This window comes from Furipterus horrens, unplaced genomic scaffold (genome assembly GCF_987537825.1).
Source record: "Furipterus horrens unplaced genomic scaffold, mFurHor1.1.pri manual_scaffold_8, whole genome shotgun sequence".
Classification (NCBI taxonomy): Eukaryota; Metazoa; Chordata; class Mammalia; order Chiroptera; family Furipteridae; genus Furipterus; species Furipterus horrens.
The window spans coordinates 22902407-22918655 of record NW_028327178.1 but is presented as its reverse complement, the minus strand read 5'-3'; the positions used below and the strand labels follow the sequence as shown (position 1 = coordinate 22918655).

General features: G+C 39.0%; 1 protein-coding gene across 1 annotated transcript in view; it reads left to right on the top strand.

Moving 5' to 3' along the window:
- The window catches only part of PIK3C3 (phosphatidylinositol 3-kinase catalytic subunit type 3), a 106136-nt gene extending 91520 nt beyond the window's left edge, over window positions 1–14616 (top strand). The window contains exons 23-25 of the mRNA XM_090285111.1: window positions 3162–3252; window positions 6379–6504; window positions 13859–14616. Coding sequence (XP_090141237.1) covers window positions 3162–3252; window positions 6379–6504; window positions 13859–13873 — 232 coding nt within the window. The 3' untranslated portion in view covers window positions 13874–14616. The remainder of the gene's footprint in view (window positions 1–3161; window positions 3253–6378; window positions 6505–13858) is intronic.
- Window positions 14617–16249: the final 1633 nt, after the last annotated feature.

Sequence of the window (16249 nt, the reverse complement as noted above, 5' to 3'; positions counted from 1 at the left end):
CAGATTTCATTGGTCTGGAAATGGGCCCAAGCACTGATATTTTCAAGAAGTTCCCTAGCTGCATCTAATGAGCAGCCAGATTTGAGAACCTCTAAAATATCCCTTTCAAAATAAGAGTCTTGTATTTCCCTTCCCTGTGTTACTCTGGTAGATTCCTGAGATTCTCCTATGGCAAGATTGGGAGAAAATGTATATATATGATCAACAAAGCAGAGTATGAGTAATTGAGGCTTTATGGAAAAAAACATCTTTTTTTCATAATGTAATACCTAGCAGCTGGCTGTACTCTGCTGACACTTTGGCCCATGCAGCCCTCCCAGGTGGACCCTTTTCTCTATTTCCATATCCTACATGCTGTAGAGCGTAGAAAAGGGCTTTGTGCCTTTCTAGCTCCCTGTTGCAACTTCCAAACTGTTTCTTTCCTTGCCACTTCTTTTCCTTTTTCTTAAAGAAGAAAAGCATAGACACACACACACACACCATGAGATCACAGATGTACTACCCGCTGCTAACAATCATCTGCCTATCTCCCTGTCACTGTCATTCATTAAAAACTTTCACTGTCTTCTTCTCCATGACGGGCACTGTGATTTCAACATCCACATGACTGGTCCAGCTGTGAACTGCCCTCTTAGGGTCTAGCCTTCTTCATTTAGACGCAACCTTGGCAACGCCCTTTGCCAGTACTCCAGCATCTTGATCCCAGGCTTTTCACACCAGTACCTGCACTGACAGCTCTCTTTGGGTGTGTCCCCATTCCTACAAGTTCCACCTCATTGATACTTCCAGTCTTGCCATCCTGCCACCATATATAATCTATCTCATATTCTCACTTTTCTTCTTTCCCCATTGAATTTTATGGCCCCAAGTTGTTATCAGTCTTACTGCCCTCTCTCTAAACTCCTCTTAGGCAGTTTTTATCCCGTCCTGTAATCTCACCTGCTGAAACTCCAACTCAAATTAGAACTGTCTTCCTATATCACGTGTGCACTGTAACAACTCTTACGCTACTGAAGGAAATCCAGCAGTCATGCTGTTTTACTATTGGTTTTAAGTCAGTGGCTCTCAACTGGAAACTATTTTGTACTCCGCCTCCTTCTCCCCACCCCCAAGCACAGCTGGCAGCGTCTGGAGAGTTCTGGTTGTCGCAGCTGCATGGGGAGGCGGCGGGGATATTGCTGAAGACTGTACTGCTGCCCCTTTCCCTCACTCTCCTTCACAGCACAGCTACTTTAAAAAGTTCCGTTCTCACTGTCTCCACTTCCTTGCCTACTTTTCTTCCTTCAGCCTTTTCTAGTAAGGCTTCCAGTCCTACTCTGCCATTGAAACTAATTTTATAAAGGCTAAACAGGTACACTTATATCAAATCCAGTTGCCATTTTTGCTCCTAGTATCTTTGACATAGTTGGCCATGTCTTTGTTTCTAAAATCTTTCTAATACTTGCCGTAGCCCACTCTGCTGTTTTCTTTTATCCTTACTGGCCACTTCTGCTTCTTTGCTGATTTATTTCCTCTTCTGTCTCCTTCTACACATTGAACTATCTAGAACTTCCATCATCAGTATAAGGGTTCTGGATCTTTTTCCCCCTTCACTGTCTCCTTAAGCATTTTTATCCAGAGCTGATTGGAAGATTACATCAAGGTAGAAATTTTCATTACAGTTCCTCTTGATTTTCATGGGCATTACAAAATTCGAAAATGATGATTGACACAACCAGTTCCCATGCCCCCCACTGCCCCGCCTGCAGCTGCCTGGGAGATAACAGGGTTTTTCAAACTGAAAATAAACTAAACCACATTCTCCTTTGATCAGCCTGTCGTATCCGCAGCTTCCAGATAGCCAAATGACCAACAAAGCTCAAAAAACCCCTTTTTTTCTTCCCCCTATAAAGCAACCCCCCTCTCCCGTAGGAGTTCGCAGTCCTGACCACCTGTGGCAGGGCTCCCTCCCCGCTTGCTGATTCTCTCAGTAAACTTTTATTTTCCTGCTCGCTGCGACTTAATGGCCTTCTGAGTAACTCCGTTCTTACAGTGATAAAACAGGGAATTTGAGGTTTATATGGCTAGTAATTTTTGTCCGTAAGTTCCATTAACATTACAGTTCCAGCATTAAATAGTTTTTAATGTAACGAGTTGTACTTTTTTATATTACAGATAGGTAGATGGCTGGAATAAAGATTCTGCACCTCCCAAATCCTGACCTCCTCCCCTAGAGAAGACAGTGCAAGGCACTTGTGTTGACATTTCTCCTGAGACCAGATAAAAAACTTTATTGCCTGAAACTACAGCTTTCTTTACTCACATCCATCTCCAAAGTCAAAACTGAATCTCCTCTTATCACTATGGTGCTAAGGGGCCCCTGAGAGCAGACTGTTGAAGAAGAGAGTGTTCTGGGACAGGAGCTGTATTGTGCGCTGTGTATACTCTATTACCCCTTTGCCCACAAGACTCCACCTTGGAAATGGACATTTAGAGTAACAACATTCCTTTGGAGTGAGATGAAAAGTGTGAGGATTGGTGAACACAATACTTTAGTTCCTGTTGGGACCAGCATAACCCAAATATATTATTTAAATACCTTGCCCATTTTTCACACAGTAGGGCACTAGCTGTTCTCGCCTTCATTTAGCATTGCTTATATTCAGACCAGTCACTGTAGTTTCTGAAATGATTATTAGTACCCCTGGAGGATACTCCTACATGATTAGTGGGATGGCAGTATTTCTCTTTTATTCATTTACCCATGGCACTGAGGTAGTCTTAAAGTGACAGATTCTTGTTGTCACTTAGCAAAGACAGATCTTTCATTGCTTAGTAAAATGCTAATTAGGTATAAGGTAGATTCTTCTTAGACCCAATCAAAAAGAATATACTCTGTGAAAAACTGGAGGAAAAAAGTCATTATTGGTTACTCCGAAAGTTTGTTCCATGGTATGGGACCTAGAAATGGTATTATATCGAGACCCCAAAATAAGATTTTTTTCAAGGCTTGCTTTTCATTGAGACACCTGGTGAATAGTCTCACGTTCTATTTTCAATAGGAGTAATAGTAATTGTTATAAAGAACCAGGTACCCCTTTTTCTAGGAGTGTTCTTAATATGAGAAGAACTGCAAAATTCTAATGTGTTGCTATTTTTTTTTCTTTCCCATTTTCCTTTAGGTATTCTAATCTGATTTTGAACTTGTTTTCCTTGATGGTGGATGCAAACATTCCAGATATTGCTCTTGAACCAGATAAAACTGTGAAAAAGGTAATTTGTATACATCCTGGGATTTCACAGTCTACTTTCATACATAAAAGATGTTGGAGTTTTAACAACCCTTTTCCCCTTTTTTGTCCCAGCCCCTAAATTCTTAAGTAACACAAATTAACAAAGAGACCTTATGTGTAGTTTTTTTTCATATTTAAGAATACAACAGCCTCTCAAGTACTCTGCAGCCAGCTCTGTCCCCTTCCCTGTTCATACCCACAGTCACATGAACACCACAGCCCTTACTCTTTGTACTGAAAAGTTTAGCTTTTCTTTTAATATTTTTAATAGGATACCTGATTCCTGGGGCTCCCAGGCTAAGCATACTAAGGATCAGAAACAAAATATTCTAATATAGGATAAAACAGTCGTTCTTTATCCTTTCCATTCATGCCATGGTTACAAGGGTTTCTTACTCTTATCAGGAGAGTAGAGACCTGAGTTTTTTACTTTGTCTGCAAAGAGAAGAAAAAGGAAAACCGTCGTGTAGATGAACAATTATTCAGAATTACCTTACCTTGAATTTTCAGCAAGAGATGGGAATAAGGATAGTGGATGTGAAGATTTTGTCCACAAACTAAATCTAACTCTTGGTTCATTGAGAGGGAGGGGGTTGTATTACTCAAAGATAACACGAGATGATTTAAATATCAGTATGATTATCAATATTGAACTTCAAAGAAAGACAGTACAGTTTTTAACTTGTGGGAGTATAAAGTTACTGAAGGACAGTGGCAGATGGGATTTCTCTGATGGTCGAAAATGAGTAAGTGGCACGAAAATCCCTGAGTTCTGACATAACTGATCCCGTATTTTATTAGAAAAATACTCCTGTGGATTGAACACTGTCTTCGTCCCTTCAGGCTATTATAACAAAATACCAGAGACTAAGTGGATTTTGAACCACAGAAATTTATTTCTTGTGGTTCTGGAGGCTGGAGAACTCGAGATCATGGTGGCCAGCATGATCATGTGAGGGGCCGACCTTTTGAGGTTGGAGGCGTCTTGCTGTGGCTTCGCAGGGTGGAAGGATCTAGGAGCTCTTTGTAAGAGGACTAATCCCTTTGTGAGGAGTTCGCCCTCATGACATAAGCACCTCCAAAGGGCACTACTTCCTGGTACCACTGCATTGGGCGTTTGTATTTCAGCAGGGATTGGGCGAAGGCACAGATACTCAGACCGCTGCAAACATGAATGAAGCTGATCTTTTTTACCTAACTTTATAAGTCTTTGGCAAACAATGAGAAGGATTTTAATTTAGATACTTTATTGTTTGGCCATCTAAGAAAAGTATGCTCTTGCTAAGATTTTATTTATTATTTTATCCAGCAGTCACATTTTCAGTCACATATATTCCCTCATAGAAAATAGACTGCTTACCACACTAGTTTTAGGATTGGCTTATTTTGCCGTTTTATTTATTTATTTATTTTTATTGACTAAAACTCATTCATCAAGAAATATAATTGGTTGATGAAAATTTCCTTAGCCATAATATTGGCTGTCCCAGATCTCAGTTTTTTTTTCTTCTTTTGCATTGCTGTATTCAGGGTCTGTTTTGCTGTTTATTTTTAAACCCATTTATCTCTGTCATACGTTCACTTTTCCCTGACTTCACTCGTGTTCAGAAACCATTTATGAAAGTTCTAACAGTATTTGTCAAACTGAGTCTTCCGTTTTCTTCTGCCAATTAAGTTATGGTGTTCTTGTTCTTATTAGATCTGTTGTTTCATCTCAGTTTCTCTGTTAGAAAATCGTGATTTTATTAAGGGCAGTGCCCTTTTGTTACCAGCTATCTTTATGGCACTAGTTTTCAACATACGAAGCAAATTATTTTATAAAGAAAAGGAAAAAAAAAGCATGTGCAGTAGTCATTTTTCTTTAGTACACCCAAGCTGTTTATTCTACTTAAGTGAACCCTGTAGAAAGTTATTTCACTGTATTTTTCCCCAAAAGGGTATATCAGAAAAGATTTCTTTGTTTTCTTTTTTCTAAATCAAGAATGTGATATAATCAACTGCATCAAAAACTTGACAATACACTCATAATACTATTGGGAAGGTGTGCTGGAAAGGCTAAAATTTGTTTCATATTGGTTGGCTTTTTAAAGAAGCATAAGTCGGTTTTTATACTTTGATGGAATAACAATTGCTGACACTGCTTTGAAGTCTTACTATTGGAGAAATTTTAACGTTGGCATCATGGATGGAAGCCAGGTAGAGAAACAGTAGCACTTTTGAAGCTGAAATCTTCAGAAGAGTATAGATCGCTCAAATTATTTGAGTAATCCTAACAGAGTGCAAAAATATTTTACGGTTTCCATAACTTATTTTAACGTATCAAATTTGTTTAATTTTTGAAAACTTATTTATATATAGAATGTATATTTTTGTTCATCTGATTTATTTATTTCTTAGAAAACACAGTTGTCGAAAAATGTGAGATGAGGTCTCAGTTTAAACCTATGATCATTAATCACACATCAGTGACTTACTTGTAGTTGGTTAGTATGCAGCTTGGTGCTTGGTGCTATGAGAAGCTTGTTCAAAAGTTATTTTAATTCATTAATTTAAAGCAAAGTTATCCAAGTAGTCTGATAAAAATAATACATATTGATAAAAACAAAGTTTTAAGGTGTCAGGATTATTAAAGCATAGTGGATAGACTAATTTTGAACAATGAAAAGACTGATGATATTAGTTTTTCTTGATAATTTTTCTATGAAACATGATTAAATCATACAAAATATAAATGCTCATGTCACAAACACTCATTAAAACCACCCGTACTTAACAAATATAATTTCACCTTGCTATACCCATTTCACGATGAATAACAGGAAAAAAGTAAAGGGGACAATTAATAAGTATAATAATTTAAAACTTAGTGGTTCTAGATGTGAAATGCAAGGAAATAAAGCACACTTTAAAAGAACAGATTTTTGTCTATAGTAAACTTCAACAGTCAAATGCACAGTATCCAGAATTCCTTATAAGTTATGAATTATTTCATTGGCATAGAAATAGCTCATAATATATTGTAATGTCTATGTCAGTTTAATTGTGTCTCTTCAAAATATGTCTTTTTGTTCTTTGTTCAAAAGACTAATAGTCTGTGACCTTGTAGGTCCAGGATAAATTTCGCCTAGACCTGTCGGATGAAGAGGCGGTGCATTACATGCAGAGTCTGATCGATGAGAGTGTCCACGCCCTGTTTGCTGCGGTGGTGGAACAGATCCACAAGTTTGCCCAGGTGAGTGCCCTGACCTCAGCGGCAAGTGCTACTCCCGAGTCCTGAGAGCCACACTTTTCTCAGGCCACCTGATGTCTTTTCTGGGCTTTTTTGTTTGGTTGGTGTTTTGTTTTGTTTGTTGGTCAAGCCTTTGTGACCTCTTGAACCAGCCAGTTGATGTGAACATGTTCTGTACACAATGAACTCTAAAACATTCCACTTAAATTTTCCTGGTGGGATGTAAAACTGTGTAGTAAATTGTGGGGTGTCAGCATCGGGGTCTTCTTCCTTTGTGGTGATTATAAACCTTTCCTGAGAATGACTTTGCTTTTGGTAGAAGCCTTGGCCAATGAGGCTTCAATACTTGTTAGGTTTTGGTGAGTGATGGAAGTTCTAGGAAAGAATTTGGAAGCTGAGAAAAGTAATACCACACCCTGGAAAGGTCAACCTATAGACTTAGTGTTAGCAAAACCTTTCATAAAAATGAAGGAAGACCCTTATACACTAGCCTAGATGATAAACCTCAGATTTAAAACCTGTCTTTAATTATGAATTTCATAACAATGATTATGAAGATGGTTAGCAGATGGAAAAATTAGGCCTCTTTCCTCTCCCACACCTTCATACGGGTCCTTGTAAACTCTTCCCTGACCTCTTAACACAGTAATAGATTTACGAATTTCCCAACCTCAAAGCCTGTCTGCTTGGACTGCTCCCTCACCCAGTGTCCACTCTGTCACCAAGCCTCTTTAATTATCCTTTCCTATCATTTTCTCACTACTAACATTTCAAGCTACAAAAGGTCCCCAGCTTATGATAGCTTGACTAAAGATTTTTCAACTTTATGATGGTGCGAAAGTCATACACATTCAGTAGAATTGTGAATTTTTATCTTTCCTGGGCTAGCGATAGTCTCACCACACAGTACTCTAGCCCCAGCTGCTGGTCTCCTGCATGACCCCTGGCTCCCCAAGAGAGCAGGAAAGCAGAAGCAGAGGGCCTCTTAAACAAGCTGCAAGGTCAGGACAGATTCACAGGGAGGAGCGGGATTCTACCTCTGGATGGGAGGAGAGGGTGCATATGTGGAGAGGAGAGGAATTGAGTGTCATCTTTGACACCTTAACTGCCACTCGTCTCACATGCCCAGCTTAAGTGTGGAGTTTTCACGTTCCATAAAGTGAACTAACTAGTGGTCTGGTTTTGAAATTCTGTTATCAATTTGCATAAGGTGTATGTTTTGCTTTTTAGCTAGATCTAAGACTAGAATGACTATTTTTGCTTAATTCTATATTAAAAATAGAGGAGAGGAAGAGCCTGATAAAAAAGGGACCATACTATTATTTGGGGAGGTGGTAATAAAGGGACCTTGGTTTACCAATATCTCTGGACCTAAGTGTCCACATTTACAAAGTGATGGATACTAAGGTAAAAACTAATGTAAATTTAATCTAATGTCAGAGATGTACAAAAGTTCATTGCTTTCCATATATAAAGCTAATACCACAACACAGACTAAATAAAGGAAATCCCCTATCCAGTAGTTAAATTATGAGTTGTTCAGAAATGAGAGTTATTGCCTTGTATCTTTTCTATTCGCAGAGAAAATGTGAGTATGAATGATGAATTAGTAAGAGAGGGGCATAATCCTAAATTAGACATGGGAAAGATCATTTTATAACCATTAACTAATAGATGATTATATTTCTTGGAAGGAAGCATTAAGTCTATTTCATAGAGTCCCATTTTCCAGTTATTCAGTAAAATAGATAAGATATAGAAATTCTGAATAATTAGTTATTTAAAATTACTTCAGCGTTGGTTGTTACAAATTCTTTTGGACTAGGATATATCCTCGAAAGCAGAGTAGTGTAGAAAAACAAGGCAATAACAAGAATATGAGTTAAGAGCAAATACCTGGATGATTCCAGCAACTTAAGGACCCCCCATCATTATTCTAGACTGGTAAAAGTGGAGGTTTAATGCAACATGGATATTTATGTAGGTAAATATTTTCAGATATCTCAGCTCTTCATTTTATAACAATATCTGAGACAATAGCCTCAGATATTTATTTATTTGAACTTTTTACTTCATATAGTGCTTCCTCATTTTTTAATGTCATATGATCCTTACTATAACCATCTAAATGAGCTTTAGCGTTATCCTCTTTTATAGATGAGAAGACTAAACCACATAAAAATTCTTTTGCCCTAGTTAGTGTGGCTCAGTGGATTGAGCATTGTCCTGCGAACTGCAAAGTTGTCTTTTCAATTCCCGGTCAGGGCACATGCCTGGGTTGCAGGCCAGGTCCCCTGTTAGGAGCGTGCAAGAGACAACCAATCAGTGTTTCTCTCCCTCTCATTCTCCCTCCGTTCCCCTTTCTCTGAAAATAAGTAAATAAAATCTTTTTTTTTTTTTTAAGTGCTTCCTGGCATATTAAATACAGGTCTTCTTTACCAGAATCCCATATTCTTTATCTTAAGAAATGAACTTAAAAATGCTTATGTTTTTAGGTTTTCCTAAATATGTTACCTGTGCCCATAATATGCTACTGAAACAATATCAAAATAAGAGTAACCTAAGAATGGTAAATTTCACTGGAACTTGGTTAGGGATTGAAGGGTACAAGAGATACTAAATAAGGGCTTAGCTTCACAGAAGTCTAATCAAATTATAAAATTATAGAAGTACCTGGTTCTTAACTAATCTCTGAAGTTTATTTTCTTTTTGAAACTCATATTTCTACATATATTTTCTAAATATTGATAACTAATTGAATCACATGCACACTCAAATTCTGATGACAAACATCTTTTGTCACTCACAGCATTTATTTTAAGGGTGCATATTGCTAATTGATTTATGCTATTTTAGTTCCTTCTTATTAATCACTATGGGTTATAGAACTCAGTTGTTTTAAAAAATGGAGGTAGACGCAAAATTGCCAGACCCAACTATTACTTGAAATGCTGAAATTTCTTTTCTTTTCTTCCACCGTGCCTTGCCCCAGAAAGGGTAGAGATTAAACGCTGCTATATTCGCTGCCTAGCAACACCCTGTTAGTGGTACACATTTTCCATTGAAAAACATTTTTATTTGGGTCAGTGTCTTTGAAATTACATCATCAGAACTCTTCTCCCTGCTGAAATGATCTTTAATGGGTTTTCTAGTCTTTCCTGCACAGAAAGGTGGGGATCACTTAGCTGGGGTCACTAACAGCTCTGAAACTGGGACTCACCCTGCAGCCCGTTTCTTCTGTTTCTTCTTTTGCTGCCTGTCTCTCCTCACAGATTGATGGTAGGAGTCTGGAAAACGGGGCATGGTTCCCATCCATCTTAATACATATTAAATCTAATTAACTAAATGAATCTTGATAGACTAACTGGGGTTAGAGATGTGTTTTTTGTAGACTGAGTGTAAAAAAATAAGAACAGATTGGGTTCTGAAAGTTTACCTAAGATGCTAAGAACACATCACGGCTGTCCATTTGGCCAGAATACTTGCCTGGTCCCTGTGGTGCTCAAGAAGGAAAAGCACAGGCCCAGGGAGGGGCACGTGAATGTGTAGTCACATCGTATGTTTTCTTAATGAAGGAGAATTTATATATACTTGGGGAGATTTAAAAAATAACCATGAAAGAGGGAAGCGGTGTGGTTGGTGCGAAGAGCTCCCCTTGAGAAGCGTTTCAGATCCCTGGTGCCTCCATGACATTACATCTTACCAGGCTGCATGTGACTCCAGTATTGCTGGTTCTCGTTTTTTGTACTCTGTGGCCTCTTGGCCCAAGTCATCTGCCCCATTATCTGCCCAGAGAAAGAGTGGGGTTTTGTTGGTTTTGTTCTTGCCATCAGTACCGTACTAGGAGGAAAAGTTTCCTGCTTTTGACGTTTTGAGAGATGACTGTGTCTCAAGTTGTTGCCTTCTGAAGAGCTCTCCTTGAGTTGTTTTGTCTATTTATATTCCTGTTTTACCTAAGGCCAGGGTAGGACGTTTCCACTGTAACTGCGCTACCTTCTCATCTGCTTTGAAAGGCATAGATGCAAAAGGTGCCCAAAGGAGAAGAGAATAGAGCATCACTTCTGAGTGTATGTTATATGGACCTTACTTTGCCATCAGGAATAAAGAACAGCTGTGTGAAATATTTCTTTGAACATAACAAAACACACTGAATTCTGTGGAAGAATAAAAATTCTTCTGCTCTAAAACCAAATGCTTTTTAATTTAGTAAACAATGTTCTAAAGAGTCACATTATTCCCAGAGCAGTGGCTTAAATAAATAGCATATCACACAAAACTATTTTGTATCATTTTGTGTATTAATCTATTCCTAATTGATTCCAATTATCCTGGGAGGAATAAGAACAACAGCAGCAAAGAAGCAACAGTAGTAGTAGTAATAATAACAGCACCTTCAGCAATTAAGTGTGCCAGGAATTATGTAAAATGTTCTCTCTGTATTATTTCCTTGAATCCTCACACCTGTGAAGTAGGTGTATCACAGGTGAGAAAACTGAGGCTTACATAAGTTAAATAACTTGCCCAGGTTCTCAGGATTAATAGGTAACAAAATCCAGACTCAAACTCAAACCCTGCATTGTAGAAATAGACAGTAGCTTATAAATGTGTCTCATTCTACATCTAACTTTATTAGATATGGATAAATTTTATTGTTAATAGCTAGTTTTTTTAAGTATACTTGTAAATTTTAAATACCGGTCTTTTAACTTTCCTTAGTCTTTCATCTGATCATCAAAAGAAACCAACTGTGCAAACAGCCAACAGAGTGTGATATAAAAGGAGGCATTGAAAACAGCTAATCAGAGATCAATATGATAAATATGGGATAACATTGTATTTTGCATGTTGACCAAACAAGTCTTGAGTTTCATTGACACACATGTGCTCTCCTGTTGCACTGCAGTCAGCACTGTGCACAGTAAATGTTTTTAGGCCTTAAAATCAGTTAATAATTGCAATAGCAATAGTCAGCAGGATGCTCCATAATTTTTCAGCTAAAATGTCCTGCAGTTTATTTTTCTTCTGTATAAATTTAATTAACTTCTCTAAGGAAAGTTTTCAAACTCTTAAATGTCACCCATGCTAAGATTTGCCTATTTGCTTCAGTGACTGCTTTTAATAAGGTGAGTTGTTATACTGCTGTTTTCCTGCCCCTCTGAGTTCTGTCAAACCCTTTTATGTAAATTCTTCAAATGTACAGGGAGTCGAGTATTTGGGACTGCCTCTGCTGCAGTTATCACTCTTTTTTTCCCATAGCACAGGCACTTTGAAGTACTTAGGAAATATATTAGCGCCATCTGTTCAGCAGCAGCATTTCCCTCACACAGACAGGCATGGATATGTGTGCGGTTTTTAACGGTTTCCTAACATGTCAGTGAGGATTCTTTACAATTTGACTTCAACCTGAAATTTTAACTCTTATCTTCTACCAACTGTCAGAAAAGAACCTTCTTTGTAGCTCTAATGACCTACCCACATGACAACTCCCCACACCCAGTAAGAACCCCTCACTGCTGCTCCCCACTGAGCAGTGCACCTGTGCTCGTGGCCTGGGGTGAGCCCCAGCCCGTTGGTCCGGTTTCTGGATGTGTGTGTTATGATTCTTTCTGTATATAAGCATTTTGTCTTCAGTAACTTGGAGTCTGTCACAGAACCCAAACCGTTCCTGTGACATATAGTCAGTGTATCAAATTCAAATCAGCATCTTTCACATTTTTACACACACATGCACATACACATTTATTACTGAGGGTTTTTTACCTTTATGTTTTTCCTCAGAGTAATAATGGGGTGAAGCTCATAGAAACAAAGTTCTGTTACACAGGAACGACATTCTTAATTCCTTTGAGGTAATGCCAGCATCTGCCCTGGCTGGTTTAGCTCAGTGGATTGAGGGTCGGCCTGCGAGCTAAGTGTCGCTGGTTCGATCTTCCAGTCAGGGCACATCAGAGAAGGAAAACTCTGACTCCAAAAAACCTCCGCTGCCTTGCGGCATACCTCTTCAGGGGAAAGGCTAAGGGAGTAAACCCCGACAGAAAATCCGGAGCCGGAGTCCCTAAGGCGGTTTGACGTTGTAGTCAACACCGGCAACTCCTGCGGCGCACCTGAAGCCAAGCTGTATTGACTCCGTCTTTCCCTTGGACCCTTCAGCTGCGAAGAGAGGGGGGGTCTGCTGCATGGGCAACAGCAGACCCTCCATATCACCCTGCCCAGGCTCTGTAGCTTCAGCTTCACTGGAGAGGACACTCCAGCGTCATCGCAAGATGTCGATTCAACACAGGAGGAGACAGTTACCGTGTCACTCCCGAGTCGGACTGCACAGCCATTCTCAGCGGTGCAGATAGACTCTTAAGAAGCTACACCATCGTCTCTCGAGACGGACGGCTGCCGACGGGAATGCCAGCATATATGGCTTTGAACGAGGGGGCACATGAGGTGTGGGTGACTCAGTGTCCGTTCACCCCCCAGGAATGACTAGAGTTGTCCTTATTGAAAGGGTGGGTGATTGATAGTATCTGCATATGTTAAAGACAACCTTTAACTGTTGCTGATATTTTTTGCATTAAATAGTCCTCAAAAGTAATAGGTAGCCTTCTATCAATTTCACTGAATTCAAAATTTCAGAAGTGCTAATTAATAATGAAGGGAGGGGAGTGCCACACCTCTTTATAAGCTTTATATGAGGTAAGCGTGAGCGTGCCTAGCACAAAATGGGTGCTATGAACGTTGATTTCTTTTATTTCTACTTGATATTTTAATATTGAACACTGTTAATGTGTTGGCACCCAAATAACTTGACTGGGTCTATCTTATTCTATCAGGGCTACTTCTGATTTTCTTCCAGATCGTTTCTGGCTGGAGTGGAGTGGTTGTGGAATGAAGTATTTGCAGAAGTGTACTGTGGAGTAAGCTCCAGGTTTTCACAGCCTTTAAAAATGTTGCACCAGAACTCAGCACACTTCTCAAAATATTAATTATCTATCACTGCAGAATCCAGTGGGATTTTTACCATGTCATCATAATTGGGTCATTTCGAATTTACAGTCAGCAAACATTCCTTCTCTAAAATATTTTCTCACATCAACTTTTTTTAAGCCAAGTTTCAGGAATCTTGTACATTGTAGTTAATTGAAACCCTCTTCATAGCATTTAATAAAGTAAATCTGTCACGTTTTTAAAAAAAAGAAGATTGTTTTCAAAAGGACTGGAATTAGCTAAGGGCTTTTTTCTATCAAAGAAATACGTGTTCATCTTTCTAAGCATTTTATAAAATTACAGACTATTGTTTATCTTTCTTTGTGAACAATGAAGCTAATTATTTTCTGTTTGTTTCTGTATTTGCTATTAATTTTTGCAGTACTGGAGAAAATGAAACTGGGTTTGGCCCGTAAAGATGCTTGGCTCTAAGGAAACGACATTAGAAGCAACCTGTGTTTAATGAAGACTTCAGAGTAACAAGCAAGAAAAAACATTTAATCTTCAAGATACCATATATCCTAAATGTTACATGGTGTCTGAGTTCTTGGATGTCATTACTTAAATATGGCCTTGAAGGGTTTTGTTTTAAGATACTCTGTATATTTATTTTCAGATGTGTACATTGTTAATAATAATGGGAGTTTGGGATGAATTTTATGTTGAAATAGGAAAACACTGAGTTTTAAACCCTTTTCTTTTTCTCATCTCTTCACATCAGGAGAGCGGTTACATGAATTTGGATTAATTGTCTCAGTTTAGAAGGTTTTTTATTGTTATTTTGTTTTGTCTATCCCTCCCTTCTTCCCCCTCCCCAGTATTTGTTTCTGCCTAATTTACAATACTTAAAGTTTACATGTTATAGCTCATTCTTTTACAGTTCATTTTAAGGAAGATACTCGTTTTCTCTAATAAATACTGGTTTGGGTTAGGTTTTCTTTTTTGTTTGTTTGTTTGAAAAGTATAGTTCAGAGTTCTTCTAGGTTGTAAATACATAAAGCAGGATATGAATGTGTAGCCATATCTCGATAACTGGCCAAAAGGTAATACAGCAGCACTTTAGTGTTGAGCCTGACATTTTTACATATATGTTTAAGTGTAAATTCTCTTCCTACAATAAATTATTTTGATGCAAACTTACTTTTGAAATGCCTTTTGAAATATTCTAGAACTGTTCATGGAATATATCCTCTCTCATTTAACCAAAGGAATTTTTTTTTTTTTTTTTTTTAAGACTAGAAGTCCCTCTAATTTTTTTGCCTCATGCAATTTTGGGAAAAAGGAATGCACACAAAAGAGAAGAGCAGCACAGTAATGATATTTGAAAATTAACATATTGCATAGTCAGAATATCATTCTCTTGGTGCTAAATAAATACTAAATATCAAATGACAGAAAAGATTTAAAAGGTTAACACAAGGCACCTTTGCAGAGGATACCATTAATTATAATGTTTCCTTGTCACCAAATTCTTATCTGTGAGTCTGTCTCTTTAGAGTGGGATTATGAGCTGGAAGAGGCATATGGGATGGGATTTCTAGAAAACACGTGTAGATTAGGAAAACAGTAAAGATGGAAAGACCGCCCTGGCTGCTGTGGCTCAGTGGATTGAGCATCGGCCTGCGAGCCAAGTGTCACTGGTTCGATTCCCAGTCAGGGCACATGACTAGGTTGCACGTCAGGTCCCCAGTTGGGGGCACGAGTGAAAAAAAAAAAAAAAAGATGGAAAGACCTTTGCAAATCTTCATAAGAGAGTTTATGCCCAAACTAATTGGCAAACTCCATCCTCTGTCTTACTTTTTCCTTGTTTCACATATTTATTTACATTATTTTTTGTTCCCCAGAAGCTTTTACTCCATCTCCATTCTCATTTTTTAGTCCTGTTTCATTGGCACCTCCAAAAAGTCTTCTCAAAACAACCCTGTTGAACATGACCTCTCCAACTTTCTGCGTTCAGTTAGAGCTTTTAAATTGGCCTTTAGTTAAATAGTGCATTTTTGTTATACTTACCTCTCCTATAGGGGTTGGCAAACTTTCTGTACAGGATCAAAATGGTAAATACTTTCAGCTTTGAAAAGCACTGATCTTGGTCACAGCAATTTAGCCCTGCTGTTATGGGGGGGGGGGGAAAGCAGCCATAGACAACATGTAAACAAATGGCATGGCTGTAACAGAACCCCTGGGCTGCTCCAATTGAAACAGAACCCACGGGCTATTTAGTTAGGGGCCCGATTGCCCGCCGCCAGAATCATAACTCTGAATACCAGAGTTTAGTGAAAAGAAAAAGAATTGTTTATTTACACATAGTCCTGCCTCCCCCTCCCAGACCTGGCCAGTCTTAGGAAAGTCAGAAACACCGTTTCCCTACTTCCTAGACACAGTTCAGCTTTACCAGTAGCTGCCAATCACTCAGTTCTGATTGGGGAGGTCCTTTCTGTGCTGTGGTGCCCTCCGGCTCTCAGTGCAGGACCGCCTGGATTCTCAGCCTCCTTGTAAACTAAACTGCCTTCTTCCTGCAAACCGCATGGATCTCCTCTCCTTCTCAAAGAAGCCAAGCAAGAGCCTCTTCTTAAAGCCGCCTGGAGACCCCTGCTCCAAGCCAGATGTAGGGAGCCCACAAGAGCCAGAGAGTGAGGGCGTGAGGGCCAGAGAGAGCCTGAGAGAGAGAGCCTCCTAGAGCCAGAGCCAGCCCAAAATGTCCGCAGCTCCTCTTCCTCCTTGCCTGCTCTCCCTCACTGCGTCCTCTCACGCAGTGGGTGTTGCAAACAGTCCT